A 13,892-nucleotide genomic window follows, 5' to 3' on the forward strand; every position below is an offset into this window, starting at 1 on the left:
AGTGCAGTGGCGCAGTCTCGGCTCACTACAAGCTCCGCTTCCCGTGTTCAAGCGATTCTCCTGCTTCAGCCTCCTGAGTAGCTGGGACTACAGGCTCTCACCACTATGCCCAGCTAATTTTTGTATTTTTAGTAGAGATGGGGTTTCACCATGTTGGCCAGGATGGTCTTGATCTCCTGACCTCGTGATTGGACTGCCTCTGCCTTCCAAAGTGCTGGGATTACAGGCGTGAGCCACTGCACCTGGCGTGTTCTTTGTCTTAACATTAAAATTGATATCAACCTATATAAATGTCAGTAAGTTTTAGAAGTTACAGGTGTCCATAGGCGTGTCTCTACCAACTAGAGGTAAAATCTGCCTAATGAACAGATCCTAAGTTACAATGTTGTAATAGGAAGTTTGGGAGAATCAGTTTAAAGTCATATCCCAATTCATAATTTCAGGTTTGCTGAGCTACAAAGCTATACTCAGCTCAACTTCACACCTATAGAAGATGCTAAATGTGACATTGTCATTGAAAAACCAACATATTTCATGAAATTAGATGCAGGTGAGAAGTTAATTTGTCTGTTATTTGTGTATTTGTTAATGAGACATTATTCCTTTTTTTGGATGCAGTAATTCTCTATGAATTTTTTGGAGGCAGTATGACAAACAGCAGATTTGTTTTTTTGCTTTCTTCTCTGAAGTAGTAGTTGAACTAGTTTGAACTTCCCATTATTTTACACGTTTGGCATTTTAGAAGAAACCTTCACATTTGTATCAAAGGACTTAACCAAAATCAAAGAATGAGAGATGAAGGCATATTTATGCTTTTGTAACTAAATTTATCCCATCTCGTTTCTCTAATCACTTGATTTAGATGGTCTTTCATTAAAAGATGTTTAAAATCAAAAGCCGGACTGGGCGCGGTGGCTCACGCCTGTAATCTCAGCACTTTGGGAGGCACAGGCAGGCAGATCATGAGGTCAGGATATCAAGACCATCCTGGCCAACATGGTGAAACCCCATCTCTACTAAAAAAATACAAAAAAATTAGCTGGGTGTGGTGGTGGGCGCCTGTAGTCCCAGCCACTCAGGAGGTTGAAGCAGGGGAAACACTTGAACCCAGGAGGTGGAGGTTGCAGTAAGCCAAGATCGCGCCACTGCACTCCAGCCTGGCGACAGAGCAAGACTCCGTCTTAAAAATAAAAAATAAATTTAAAAAAATATTAAAAGCCATGTGTATAGTATGGGTGGGAAAGAAGTGTCCATGACCTGTGCTAGCAAACCTTCTGTGTAATTTCCATGACTAAAGTGAACTTAAAATTCTTCTGGAAGTTACCAGTGTAATTTATTCTTGAAATAAGATTAAAATTATTTTATCATTTATACTTATAGCCTCTTTCTCAGCTTGCAAGTAGAGCTTTAACTTTGTGAACTAGTTACACTGGAGAGGAGAAACACAGATTGTACTATATTGTCTCTCTCATTATGAGAGACAGGGATTACTGTGCTAGATCATATAAAAATTCATGAGAGGTTGGGTTTACAGTGAAATATAGAGAGCCTCTGTCACACATATTTCAGAATTACTATAATTTATTGATCATAGTTTTAATGTGCTCTGCCTTCTGAAGTCATAATTCTTATATTACAAAGTATTAAATTCAGAAATCAGACAAGTTTAGATTTTTGAACTAAGAGCAAGTAAAAATGCTATGTTCCAGGTTTTGACTCGTTTTTAAAATATGAAGATTAAAAAGGGGCAAAGAAAACACTGAACTGCCTGTAAAAGTGGCAAATATGTGTGAGCTATTAAATTTATGCAGATACTTATACAATAAAGTATATAAAGTGAGAATAATAGGCTAGAGTAGACATGTCCCATTTCTTTCCTATATTCATAACTCTACTTTTTTTCTTCTAAATTATGCTGTCTTCCAATTTTACTTTTCTTTCTTTAGAGACAGAGTCTTGCTCTATTGCCCAGGCTGGAGTACAGTGGCATGATCACAGCTCACTGCAGCCTCAACCTCCTGGGCTCAAGTGATCCTCCCACCTTGGCCTCCCAAGTAGCTGGGACCACAGGCATGCACCACCATGCCTGGCTAATTTTTAAAATATTTTTTTAGAGACGGGATCTCACTAGGTTGCTCAGGCTGGTCTTGAACTCCTGGGCTTAAGTGATCCTCCTGCCTTGGCCTCCCAAAGTTCTGGGATTACAGGTGTGAGTAACTGTGCCTGGTTCAGTTTTCCTTTTCATGCTAACTTGTACCTTAGGAAAATGAGAATTCTACAGATCAAGACTCATTAGGGGGCACATTCCTCAAGGATGGAGCTTATGTTTTCTTCTCTGTTTATAAATTCTTGCAGCCCCAAGCACTGATTTGGTGCCTGCTGCATTCCTCAGTAACTGTTAGGAACTCACTAAACGTTATGTGAAAGAGCTTGTGTGTGCTCTATGGCTAACCTGGGAAAAGAGGATGGATTCTGATAGAACTTTATTTTTCTTGTTAATTTGAAAATACATTCTTTGCCAGGTTTTTTTCTGGATGAAAAAATTAGCCCTTCCAAACAATCATCTAAGATAACCAGGCTGAAAAAAACAGAGTATTTTTATACTGTTATTTCTGGCACACAATGTTATTATTCACTGTGGGAATGAAGTCAGAATATTTTATGATTTCTGCTTTTGAGACTCCCTGGTTTTTTTTTACTTAATATTTTCCCACCTTTAAAATGCATGCTCTAAGTGTCAGTTCTTGGAATTTCATCCCATTTAGATTTGTACATTTCCAGGATGAATATTGGGTCCTGCATACCTAAGTGGAGAGGGTGCACGTTCTGTTTCTTTTTAATGAGTGGAATGTGAATTTACAAATAGTGGCACCCACAGCCCTCTCCACTCTATCTGACCTAGTGGGATCCAGCTAGTCTTCATTCAGGTCTTCCTATGTGCCTGGCACTGGGATGGGTACTTTAAGATGTATTATCTTTGGGTTTCTCATAATAAAGCTGGCACTTAGGTAACTATTTCCCATTTCTATAGAGAAGCTAAAGCTTAGGGACTTGATGAACTCATCTAAGAATGTTGCACACGCATGGCTGTGCTGGAATTCAGCTTCTTACTCCAGAATTCCTTCTCTTTCAATCAGAACACAAGACATTCACCTCTTTTATATGATAGTTGGTTAATGGTTTTCCCGGAATGATATATATAATAATTAAATAGGGAAAAAAGAGACAGGAATGAAAATTACCAAAATATTAGTTGCCATCATTGCCAATACTTCCATGATGAACAGATGTTGCTTAATTGCTTTTTTTTTCTTTTTCTTTCTTTTTTTTTTTTTTTTTTTTTTTTTTTTTTTTTTTTTTTTTGAGATGCGGTCTCACTCTGTCGCTCAGGCTGGAGTACAGTGGTGTGATCTTGGTTCACTGCAACCTCCGCCTCCCAGGTTCAAGCAAATTCTCTTGCCTCAGCCTCCTTAGTGGCTGGGATTACAGGCAGGCGCCACCACGCCCGCCTAATTTTTGTATTTTTAGTAGAGACGAGATTTCACCATGTTGGCCAGGCTGTTCTTGAACTCCTGACCTCAAGTGATTGGCCTGCCTCAGCCTCCCAAAGTGCTGTGATTACAAGTGTGAGCCACTGCGCCTGGCCCCTTAATTGACTTTAAAAAATAAACGATCAAGCTAGGCATGGTGGCACATGCCACCATAGCAAGACCCTACCCCTGATAAAAAATAAATAAATAAAGTCAGAAGAAAGAATGAGTTGTCTTCCTGGCCCTGTAGTTCAACTCGGTTTTGAGTTAAATAGACCTACCTTGTTTTTTTCTGGAAACTTAATGATCACTTGTTACTTGGGATATATGGGGAAATGCATTCCTGATTTTAAATAACCAATTTAGAGTGACTTTTGAAACCCAATCAGGCTGTAAATTGAGGACTACCTATGTATCTAGATCATTTCATGTTTGGAAAAACAAAACAGTTATTTTTTTCCCCCATTTATTTCAACTAAAATTCTCTTAAACCGTAAATAGATGGGATAGAATAAAACTTGCTTGATCATGTACTCTTTGGTGTTAATTAATGTAGTTTCATTTTCCAACACTAGGTGTTAACATGTATCATCACTTCTGTGATTTCATCAATCTTTATCTTACTCAGCACGTTAATAACTCATTCAGTACTGACGTGTACATCGTGATGTGGGACACTGTAAGTATGAATGTGCTCTCTGCTTCAGTACTCTTTCCCTTGTATCAGTGTGTGACTCTGATGTTGTGAAACAGAATTTTCAGACACATACTTTTCAATATACACTCCGGCACATATGCGGATGGGTGCGAATGTATCTGTACATATATGTGTTGACATGTGCATATACGTATAGGCAGATAGGTATGTATGTGTGTACCTTCATTCTTTGAATTTTAGAATGAGGCAGTGGGGAAGGTTTCTTTCCCTTTCTGGATGGGTGGAGCTCCCAAGGCCAGAGATTTAGTGACTTTGGCTCAGTGTTCCTCTGGGACACACATATGAAAGACTGCCATTCAGCTGGGTGTGATGGCTCACACCTGTAATCACAGCACCTTGGGAGGCCGAGGCGGGTGGATCACTTGGGGCCAGGAGTTCGAGACTAGCCTGGCCAATATGGTGAAATCTTGTTTCTACTAAAAATACAAAAATTAGCCAGATGTGGTGGCACACACATGTCGTCCCAACTACTCAGGAGGCTGTGGTCGGAGAATCACTTGAACCTTGGAGGTGGAGGTTGCATTGAGCCAAGATCATGCCACTGCACTGCAACCTGCGTGACAGAGCAAGACTCTGTCTCAAAAAAAAAAAAAAAAAAGGCTGTCGTTCACTCAACCTGTATAACCTATGTTGGAAGTGCTTGCCTCTGTTTACTGTTTGACCTTTTGCATTTACTGTCTGCCTTTGCTTAATAGCAGCTTCCCCATTACTATGTCCTTTGTGCTGAATTATGCTGTGAGTTTCAGCTCACTGTATAGGGCAGTTCTTAGGCATGCACATAAATACATGCATTGAGTGACACCTGCTATTTATTTGATTTTGGTGCAATCTTTTTTCCTTCTCTCTCTTTGCCTGCCTTTTCCCTGCTTCTTCCCATATCTGGCCCCTCCACCTGCTAAGGAAACCCCAAGATGTGCCCCAGAATCTTCAGCTCTGAAATGAGATAGTGAGATAATGACACTTACCTAGGTGTCACTTTGAGAATGAACCAAATAGTGAATGAACAGTCGCAATGCCTGGTACACAGTACTTGTGCTCTGAATGTTAACTGTGACAATTACAATAAGGAGAATAAATGGTTTGTAGTGTACATGAGAGAGGTTGCCTATACTGGGAAGTTGGAACACCTACAAGGGGTCATATAAGGTTCCACTCAACATTCTGACTCACGACATTCATATGCTCGGCTCTTGATGTGAGTCTATTCAGGATGACATTGCAGGGGAACCACAGCTTGCTGGCAGGGCATCCTCAGGTGTTTCTTCCAGAGGGAGTGCTAGCAGTTCACACAGCACAGCTCAGGTGCAAGGAGACAAGATTCGCCTGGGGCAGGCACAGGCGATGCCTTGGCTTAAGAGCCTCATATCCTGTAGAGCCCAACATCTCCTGACACAACTGCATTGACAGAGTCCCCAGGATCCCTGAAAGAGACATGCCTGGTTTCAGGAGTCAGTGTACTCAGGAAAGCTGGAACATGGCTTTCCCAGTCCAGGTGCAATTTACCCATCAAGCATCTATCTGTTTAGATCAGAAGCAATGCTGCCTAGGCGCACGGTTGACACAAACCATTGCCATTTCCAGAGAGCTGAGTTAGCTAGTTAACAGGAGGTCAAATTCTCATGCAGAAGGAGAGATAGTTTTGCTGACCCTTTTTTCACTGATAAGAGGCTTGTAGTAGAGCTGTGTAAAAGGTTTTCAGGAAAACTGCTTCCTAGACTTTGAGTTAGATTTTGAAGTCTGATGAGACTATAGTTCTTGGTATGTTAATACTTTCTTTTATTTTCCATCTATATACGTTTACGTTTCCCTTTTGTATTTCAGTTTTGCTGCCACCACAGTTTCATTTCTTGGAAATGTTTTGTGAGCAAAGGGAACAACAGTCCCTTTCTTTTCTTCTTTTTGTATCAGTGAAGTCAGGCCACACTCAGCAGCCATTACAAGCCCTAAATTATTAACTCATGGTTGTTTTGCCCTTTTTAAACAAAATTATTTTTAAATTTTGTAATTAACATAAATTATGTTACTTCATTTCCTGCTCATGACCCCCCATGGACTTGAGTTTTCATTAGCTTATTTTACAGACAAGAGGCCGAGGCCTGAGCAGCAGGTGAGTGTTGTAAGATAATGCAGTCAGTGAGGGCAGAACCAAGGTTTCCATCCAGGCAGCCTGACCCCAGACCTGTGCTTGGACACCACAGTGCTGTGTCGTCTTCTTAAAGTCCTCTGAAGAGGACTGTACCTAAGTTGCCAAACTAAGTTGACAGAAATTTATCAGATGCTTCCAGAAGCTTCCTTGTACCTGTTGCATGCTTTTCCACATCTTCCTCAAATGGACTGTTATAGTGAGCCAGCTTCTACAACCCTCCCCTTCTCTGTGGCTACTGGAGTAGGATGCACGGCCACCATGAAGACTCCAGGTTATTCAGTCTGCTGAGCGTGAGACATGAGGGCAGTCTGACCTCTGCTCTGGCACAGATAGGCAGGATGGGGGTAGCCCAGTAGGGTGGCTGCTCGGTGTTACCCCCCTTCCTTTACCACTCCCTGTGCATCCATTTTAAACCTGCATTCTTGGTCAAAGAAGTCTTTGCCATTTACTAAGCCAGGTTCTCAGGACAGGCAGCTCTGCCAGATTGCTCCAGAAATCAGGCCCACAGAAGATGGTAGGTTGGATGGGGATGGCACTAAGTAAGGGTTTGTGTGGCTGCTGTTTCCCTTTTGTTGGTAAGGCCTTAAATGAAGCAGCACTGTGACCTGCAGGCTGACTATGACATGAATCCTTCACAGTGGATAGTGTTGCCAGAGTCCTGATGGTTTTGGACGAGCAGTTTGCCCAGGGAAGAGCAGGGAGGTAGCTGTTACTGCAGTTCACATCTTGGTGATATTTTCCAAACTGTCCCCACAAGGAAGCCTATGGGGCCTTCCCTCTCCTCCTTGAAAAGCTCTGCGGTTTACTTCCTTCAGCATGTGGCATCCTCAATGGGATGGGCAAGGCCACCAACCTGCAAACATGCATAAAGGGACCCATCTTCAGTTGCCTCTCGGGGCACAGCAGGGTTGCTCTTATCAAGCAGAATGAATAAAAGGAGAAATTACTGTAGGCTTTCCACATTTGCTTGTGCTGAGAAGTAGTATAGCTTTATGATTACTTTTTTTTGTTTTTGAGACAGAGTCTTGCCTTGTCACCCAGGTTGAAGTGCAGTGTTGCAATCTTGGCTCACTGCAACCTTTGCCTCCCAGGTTCAAGTGATTCTCCTGCCTCAGCCTCCCTAATAGCTGGGATTACAGTGTGTGCCATCACGCCTGGCTAATTTTTATATTTTCAGTAGAGATAGGGTTTCACTATGTTGACCAGGCTGGTTTTGAACTCCTGACCGTAGGTGATCTGCCTGCCTCGGCCTCCCAAAGGGCTGGGATTACAGATGTGAGCCACCATGTCCAGCCGTGATTACTTTTTTAATTATGAAAGTAATACCTGTTTATAATGAGTTCAAACAACACAGAAGTATGCAAAGTTTTTTAAGAAGTCTCCTTCTTCCTCTCCAATTCCCTGTTCCCCCAAGGGTAACTGCAGTTGTATGTGAGTCCCTTGCAGGACTCTCTTTATTTTAATAAGTGCAAATATGTCACCCAGGCTAAAGTCCAGGAATATGATCCTAGCTCACTGCAGCCTTGCTCTCCTGGGCTCAGGTGATCTTCCTGCCTCAGACTCCCAAGTAGCTAGGACTATACGTGCATGCCACCATCCCTGGCTGTTCTTTTCCATAAATATGTTATATATGTGTTATGACAATATATATATTGTCATAACATATATACATGGGTGTGTGTATATATAATATGTATTACTGTCTTCTGATTTGACATCTGGCTAATTTTTGAATTTATTTTCTGTAGAGATAAGATCTTGTTATGGTACCCAGATTGGTCCTTGATATAGTTTGGCTGTGTCCCCACCAAATCTCAGCTTGAATTGTATCTCCCAGAATTCCCACATGTTGTGGGAGGGACCTGGGGGAGGTAATTGAATCATGAGGGCTGGTCTTTCTTGTGCTATTCCTGTGATAGTGAATAAGTCTCATGAGATCTGATGGGTTTATCAGGGTTTTCCACTTTTGCTTCTTCCTCATTTTCCCTTGCCGCCACCATGTAAGAAGTGCCTTTTACCTCCCACCATGATTCTGAGGCCTCCCCAGCCATGTGGAACTGTAAGTCCAATTAAACCTCTTTTTCTTCCCAGTCTTGGGTATATCTTTATCAGCAGACTGAAAACAGACAAATGCAGTAAACTGGTACCAGTAGAGTGGGGTGTTGCTGAAAAGATACCCGAAAATGTGGAGGTGACTTTGGAACTGGGTAACAGGCAGCAATTGGAACAGTTTGAAGGGCCCAGAAGAAGACGGGAAAATGTGGGAAAGTTTGCAACATCCTGGAGACTTGTTGAATAGCTTTGTCCAAAATGCTGATAGTGAAATGGACAATAAAATCCAGGCTGAGTTGGTCTCAGATGGAGATGAGGAACCTGTTGGGAACTGGAGCAAAGGTGACTCTTGTTATGTTTTAGCAAAGAGAGTGGCGGTATTTTGCCCCTGCCCTAGAGATTTGTGGAACTTTAAACTTGAGAGAGATGATTTAGGGTATTTGGCAGAAGAAATTTCTAAGCAGACAACTATTCAAAAGGTGATTTGGGTGCTGTTAAAGACACTCAGTTTCAAAAGGGAAACGGAGCATAAAAGTTCAGAAAATTTGCAGCCTGACTGTGCAATAGAAAATAAAAACCTGTTTTCTGGGGAGAATTTCAAGTTGGCTGCAGAAATTTGCATAAATAGCAAGGAGCCTAATGTTAATTCCCAAGACCGTGGGGAAAATGTCTTCAAGCCACGTCAGAAACCTTCATGGCAGCTGCTCCCATCACAGGCCTGGAGGCCTAGGAGGAAAAAGTGGTTTTGTGGGCTGGGCCTAGGGTCCCCATGCTGTGTGCAACCTAGAGACTTGGTGCCCTGTGTCCTAGCCGCTCCAGCCATGACTGAAAGGGGCCAATGTACAGCTTGGGCTGTGACTTCAGAGGGTGGAAGCCCCAAGCGTTGGCAGCTTTCATGTGGTGTTGAGCCTGTGGTGCACAGAAGTCAAGAATTGAGGTTTGGGAACCTCCACCTAGATTTCAGAAGATGTATGGAAATACCTAGATGCCCAGGCAGAAGTTTGCTGCAGGGGTGGGGCCCTCATGGGGAACCTCTGCTAAGGCAGTGTGGAAGGGAAATGTGGGGTTGGAGCCTCCACACAGAGTCCTTAGTGGGGTGCTGCCTAGTGGAGCTGTGAGAAGAGGGCCACCATTCTCCAGACCCCAGAATGGTAGATCCACTGACAGCTTGAACTGTGCACCTGGAAAAGCTGCAGATACTCAACGCCAGCCCGTGAAAGCAGCTGGAATGGAGGCTATACCCTGCAAAACCACAGGGGCAGAGCTGCCCAAGACTGTGGGAACACACCTCATGCTTCAGCGTAACCTGGATGTGAGAGCTGGAGTCAAAGGAGATCATTTTGGAGTTTTAAAGTTTGACTGCCATGCTGGATTTCGGACTTGCATGGGCCCTGTAACCCTTTTGTTTTGGCCGATTTCTCCCATTTGGAACGGCTATGTTTACCCAATACCTATACCCTCATCATATCTAGGAAGTAACTAGCCTTCTTTTGGTTTTACAGACTCATAGGTAGAAGGGACTTGCCTTGTCTCAGATGAGACTTTGGACTCTGGACTTTTGGGTTAATGCTGAAATGAGTTAAGACTTTGGGGGACTGTTGGGAAGGCATGGTTTGTTTTGAAATGTAAGGACATGAGATTTAGAGGGGCCTGGGGCAGAATGATATGGTTTGGCTATGTCCCCACCAAATCTCAACTTGAATTGTATCTCCCAGAATTCCCACATGTTATGGGAGGGACCCGGGGGGAGGTAATTGAATCATGAGGGCTAGTCTTTCCCATGCTATTCTCGTGATAGTGAATAAGTCTCATGAGATCTGATGGGTTTATCAGGGTTTTCCGCTTTTGCTTCTTCCTCATTTTCTCTTGCCGCTGCCATGTAAGAAGTGTCTTTCACCTCCCGCCATGGTTCTGAGGCCTCCCCAGCCATGTGGAACTGTAAGTCCAATTAAACTTTTTTTCTTCCCAGTCTCAGGTATGTCTTTATCAGCAGCGTGAAAACTGACGAATACAGTCTTGAACTCCTGGCCTCAAGTGATCCTCCCACCTCAGCCTCCCAAAGCACTGGGATTACAGCCATGAGTCACCATGCCTGGCCAATATGTTTATATTCTTGTGGAAAATACACTCTCTGTCTCATATTGCCACCTTAGTATTATCTCTGGAATGTCTCTTTAAGTCAGTACCTTTAGGGCTATCCTTGCTTTAGGTGTTATGTGGTATTCTGTTTAATGGATGTTTTGGAAGTTGGATGCATGCATCAGTGCATGTATTCATTTCCCACCCCACCGCCCTCCCATCACATTTGGTTTTGTTTCCAGTTCTTTGATATTTACTGAAATGTTACTGTAAACACATACATCCTTTCAATATACCTATATCTTCACATCCTCATCCTAGCATTTCTGTAGGACAGATTCCTGTAAGTGGAATTTCTAAGTTATAGATTATGTGCATGTTTAAATTTGAGACACACTAAAGGAAATTTTGTGTCATCTTGAAGACTATCCAAATATTCTTCAACATGAGTGTAGGAAGAAGCCCCTCCTTCCCTCATGGTAGATAATTTGGACTTGGGAAACATGGAAAAGAAGCTTCTGGAAGTGGTTCTTATTAAATAATGTATGACTTCCCTGAGGAAGGATCGGTCAGGATTATAGTATTTTATTATTAAAATTTCCTTTCAAACATATCTTATTTTATCTGGAGTATTTTATCTCAGGAAACCATCCAGAATCACTTCTTTTAATTGCCCTTTATTTATTATTGAGCCAGAACAGGGACATTTCATTTTAGATGGTGTTGAGAAGGGCCTTTATTTATTTTTATTTTTTTATTTTTTTTTGAGACGGAGTCTCGCTCTGTCGCCCAGGGTGGAGTGCAGTGGCCAGATCTCAGCTCACTGCAAGCTCCGCTTCCCGGGTTCCCGCCATTCTCCTGCCTCAGCCTCCCGAGTAGCTGGGACCACAGGCGCCGCCACCTCGCCCGGCTAATTTTTTGTGTTTTTAGTAGAGACGGGGTTTCGCCGTGTTAGCCAGGATGGTCTCGATCTCCTGACCTTGTGATCCGCCCGTCTCGGCCTCCCAAAGTGCTGGGATTACAGGCTTGAGCCACCGCGCCCGGCCAGGGCCTTTATTAGAATGGCATTGGAGGAACATGGAAAGAAGCCTTTTTTTTTTTTTTTTTTTTTTTAATTTTCACGTCTAACAGATCTCAGTAACTTTGAAATAACTGCAGTATGTGCAACATAAAATTTTCAAAATCTGAGAAAATGCTATAAAGATAAAAAGACATGAACATAATGTATAACTATAGAGCTTGAATGTAATGCTACAATGCATATTTCTGATTTCTGTTGGCTGAATTTTTCAATCTAAGTGAAACCATTTAAAAATTAATTGATCTTCTTCTTAGCTAATGGAGCTCGTAATTAACTACTTTTCAAAAGAGAAATGAGGCTGGGTGTGGTTTCTTTAATTCCAGCACTTTAGGAGGCCGAGGTGGGCAGATCACTTGAGCTCAGGAGTTTGAGACCAGCCTGGCCAATATGGTGAAACCCTGTCTCTATCAAAAAATACAAAAATTAGCTGGATGTGGTGGCGTGCGCCTGTAATCCCAGCTACTCGGGAGGCTGGGGCAGGAGAATTGCTTGAACTTGGGAGGCAGAGGTTGCAGTGAGCCCAGATCATGACATTGTACTCTAGCCTGGGCGACAGGGTGAGACTCCATCTCAAAACAAAAACAAAACAAAACAAAAAACCAAAAAACCATGTAATTATACTAGAAAGAACTAATTCCCACTGAGAGGCAACTGTCAGATGGAGCTGGCAGCAAAGGCTAGGTTGAATCCCAGCTCTATAACTCAGCTGCTTTGCAGTGTAGGCAAATGACTTAAAATTGTGTCTCAGTTTCCTCATCTGCAAAATAGGGAAAATGATATTATCTACTCATTAGGCTTGTGGGTGGCTTAATGTACATTAATAATGTCAAGTGCCCAAAACAGTGCCTGGAACACAGGAAGTGTGTAGGATGCTATTATTATTATATAAAGTTGTTATTGACACCATTAATATTAATCGGAAATTACCACTTTTTATTCACTAGTCAATGGGTGGGGGAATATTTCATAGAATTACATATATTATATATTTTTATTTTATTTTATTAGAGACAAGGTCTTGCTCTGTTGCCCAAGCTGGAGTATATGGCATGATCATAGCTCACTGCAGCCTTAAACTTCAAGGCTCAAGTGATCCTCCCACCTTTGCCTCCCAAAGTGCTGGAATTACAGGCATGAGCCACTGTGACCAGCCCTTATTTTTAATGTTAAAACTTTCTTTTTTTCTTTTTTTGAGACTGAGTTTCATTCTTGTTGCTCAGGCTGGAGTGCAATGGCATGATCTCGGCTCACTGCAACCCCTGCCTCCCGGGTTCAAGTGATTCTTCTGTCTCAGCCTCCCGAGTAGCTGGGATTACAGGCACATACCACCAAGCCCAGCTAATTTTTGTATTTTTAGTCGAGACAGGGTTTCATCATATGGGTCAGGCTGGTCTTGAACTCCTGACCTCAGGTGATCTGCCTGCCTTAGCCTCCCAAAGTGCTGGGATTACAGCTGTGAGCCACTGCACCCAGCCAATGTTAAAACTTTGAACCCATTTTCTTGCTCTGAAATTTTTTTCTAAAGTATTTTTCATTCACCCTGATGGTTTTTGCACACTGAGCATAACAGAGTGTGTACAAACGGTGGCATATGTGTGTGTGGTGTGCATCTATAATTTGGATAAGATGTTCACAGGAAAAAACCCTGAACTACAACTTCAAAGACGTGAGAATAAAAGAAGTTTAGGTAGAAAAATGAAACACTGTTAATGGCTAAGAGTATAATTGTGATAATTATTTCTGATGATATTTCATGAAATTAGGCATTTGCTCTGGCCCAAGATGAAGATCCATTTTGTTTATACGGATTTTGTGTAGGATTGTTAGTTTTTAACACAAGCAAATTCAGGTATTTTGTTGCATCTTTGAAAAGTCATGTTGTATCCTTTCATTGCCCTAAAACTTTGTTTTGTTTCTACTTTCAGAGTTCTTACGGATATGGTGACCTATTCTCCGACACATGGAATGCATTTACTGATTATGACATTATACATTTGAAAACTTATGATTCCAAAAGGGTACTGGAAATTTTCCTGAAATGTTTGTGAATATCTCTTGAGTGCAGATGACTCACTCATAAAATAAACATTTATTATGAGTTCCTATTAGCCATTACCACTGATTTCTGAATTCTGAATTTCTTTTATTATAATTAGAATCCTCAGTGTTGTTAATCATGCAGCCTTTGAAAACTTTTTTCTATAATCTTTCCAAAAATATGAATTCTGTTCTCTTTGAATGAAATAGCGTGCTATTCAAACAATCTTAATGCAAAATGGAGATTAG

At 42.0% G+C, this 13,892-nt stretch overlaps 1 protein-coding gene across 4 annotated transcripts in view; it reads left to right on the top strand.

The window, feature by feature from the left end:
- Nucleotides 1–13,892, top strand: part of EOGT (EGF domain specific O-linked N-acetylglucosamine transferase) — a 40,450-nt gene that overhangs the window by 14,190 nt on the left and 12,368 nt on the right. For all 4 annotated transcript variants that reach the window (XM_021934241.2, XM_021934239.2, XM_021934242.2 and 1 more), the window contains 3 exons: nt 444–550; nt 4,106–4,209; nt 13,532–13,624. In XM_021934241.2, coding sequence (XP_021789933.2) covers nt 444–550; nt 4,106–4,209; nt 13,532–13,624 — 304 coding nt within the window. The remainder of the gene's footprint in view (nt 1–443; nt 551–4,105; nt 4,210–13,531; nt 13,625–13,892) is intronic.

This window comes from Papio anubis, chromosome 2 (genome assembly GCF_008728515.1).
Source record: "Papio anubis isolate 15944 chromosome 2, Panubis1.0, whole genome shotgun sequence".
Lineage (NCBI taxonomy): Eukaryota > Metazoa > Chordata > Mammalia > Primates > Cercopithecidae > Papio > Papio anubis.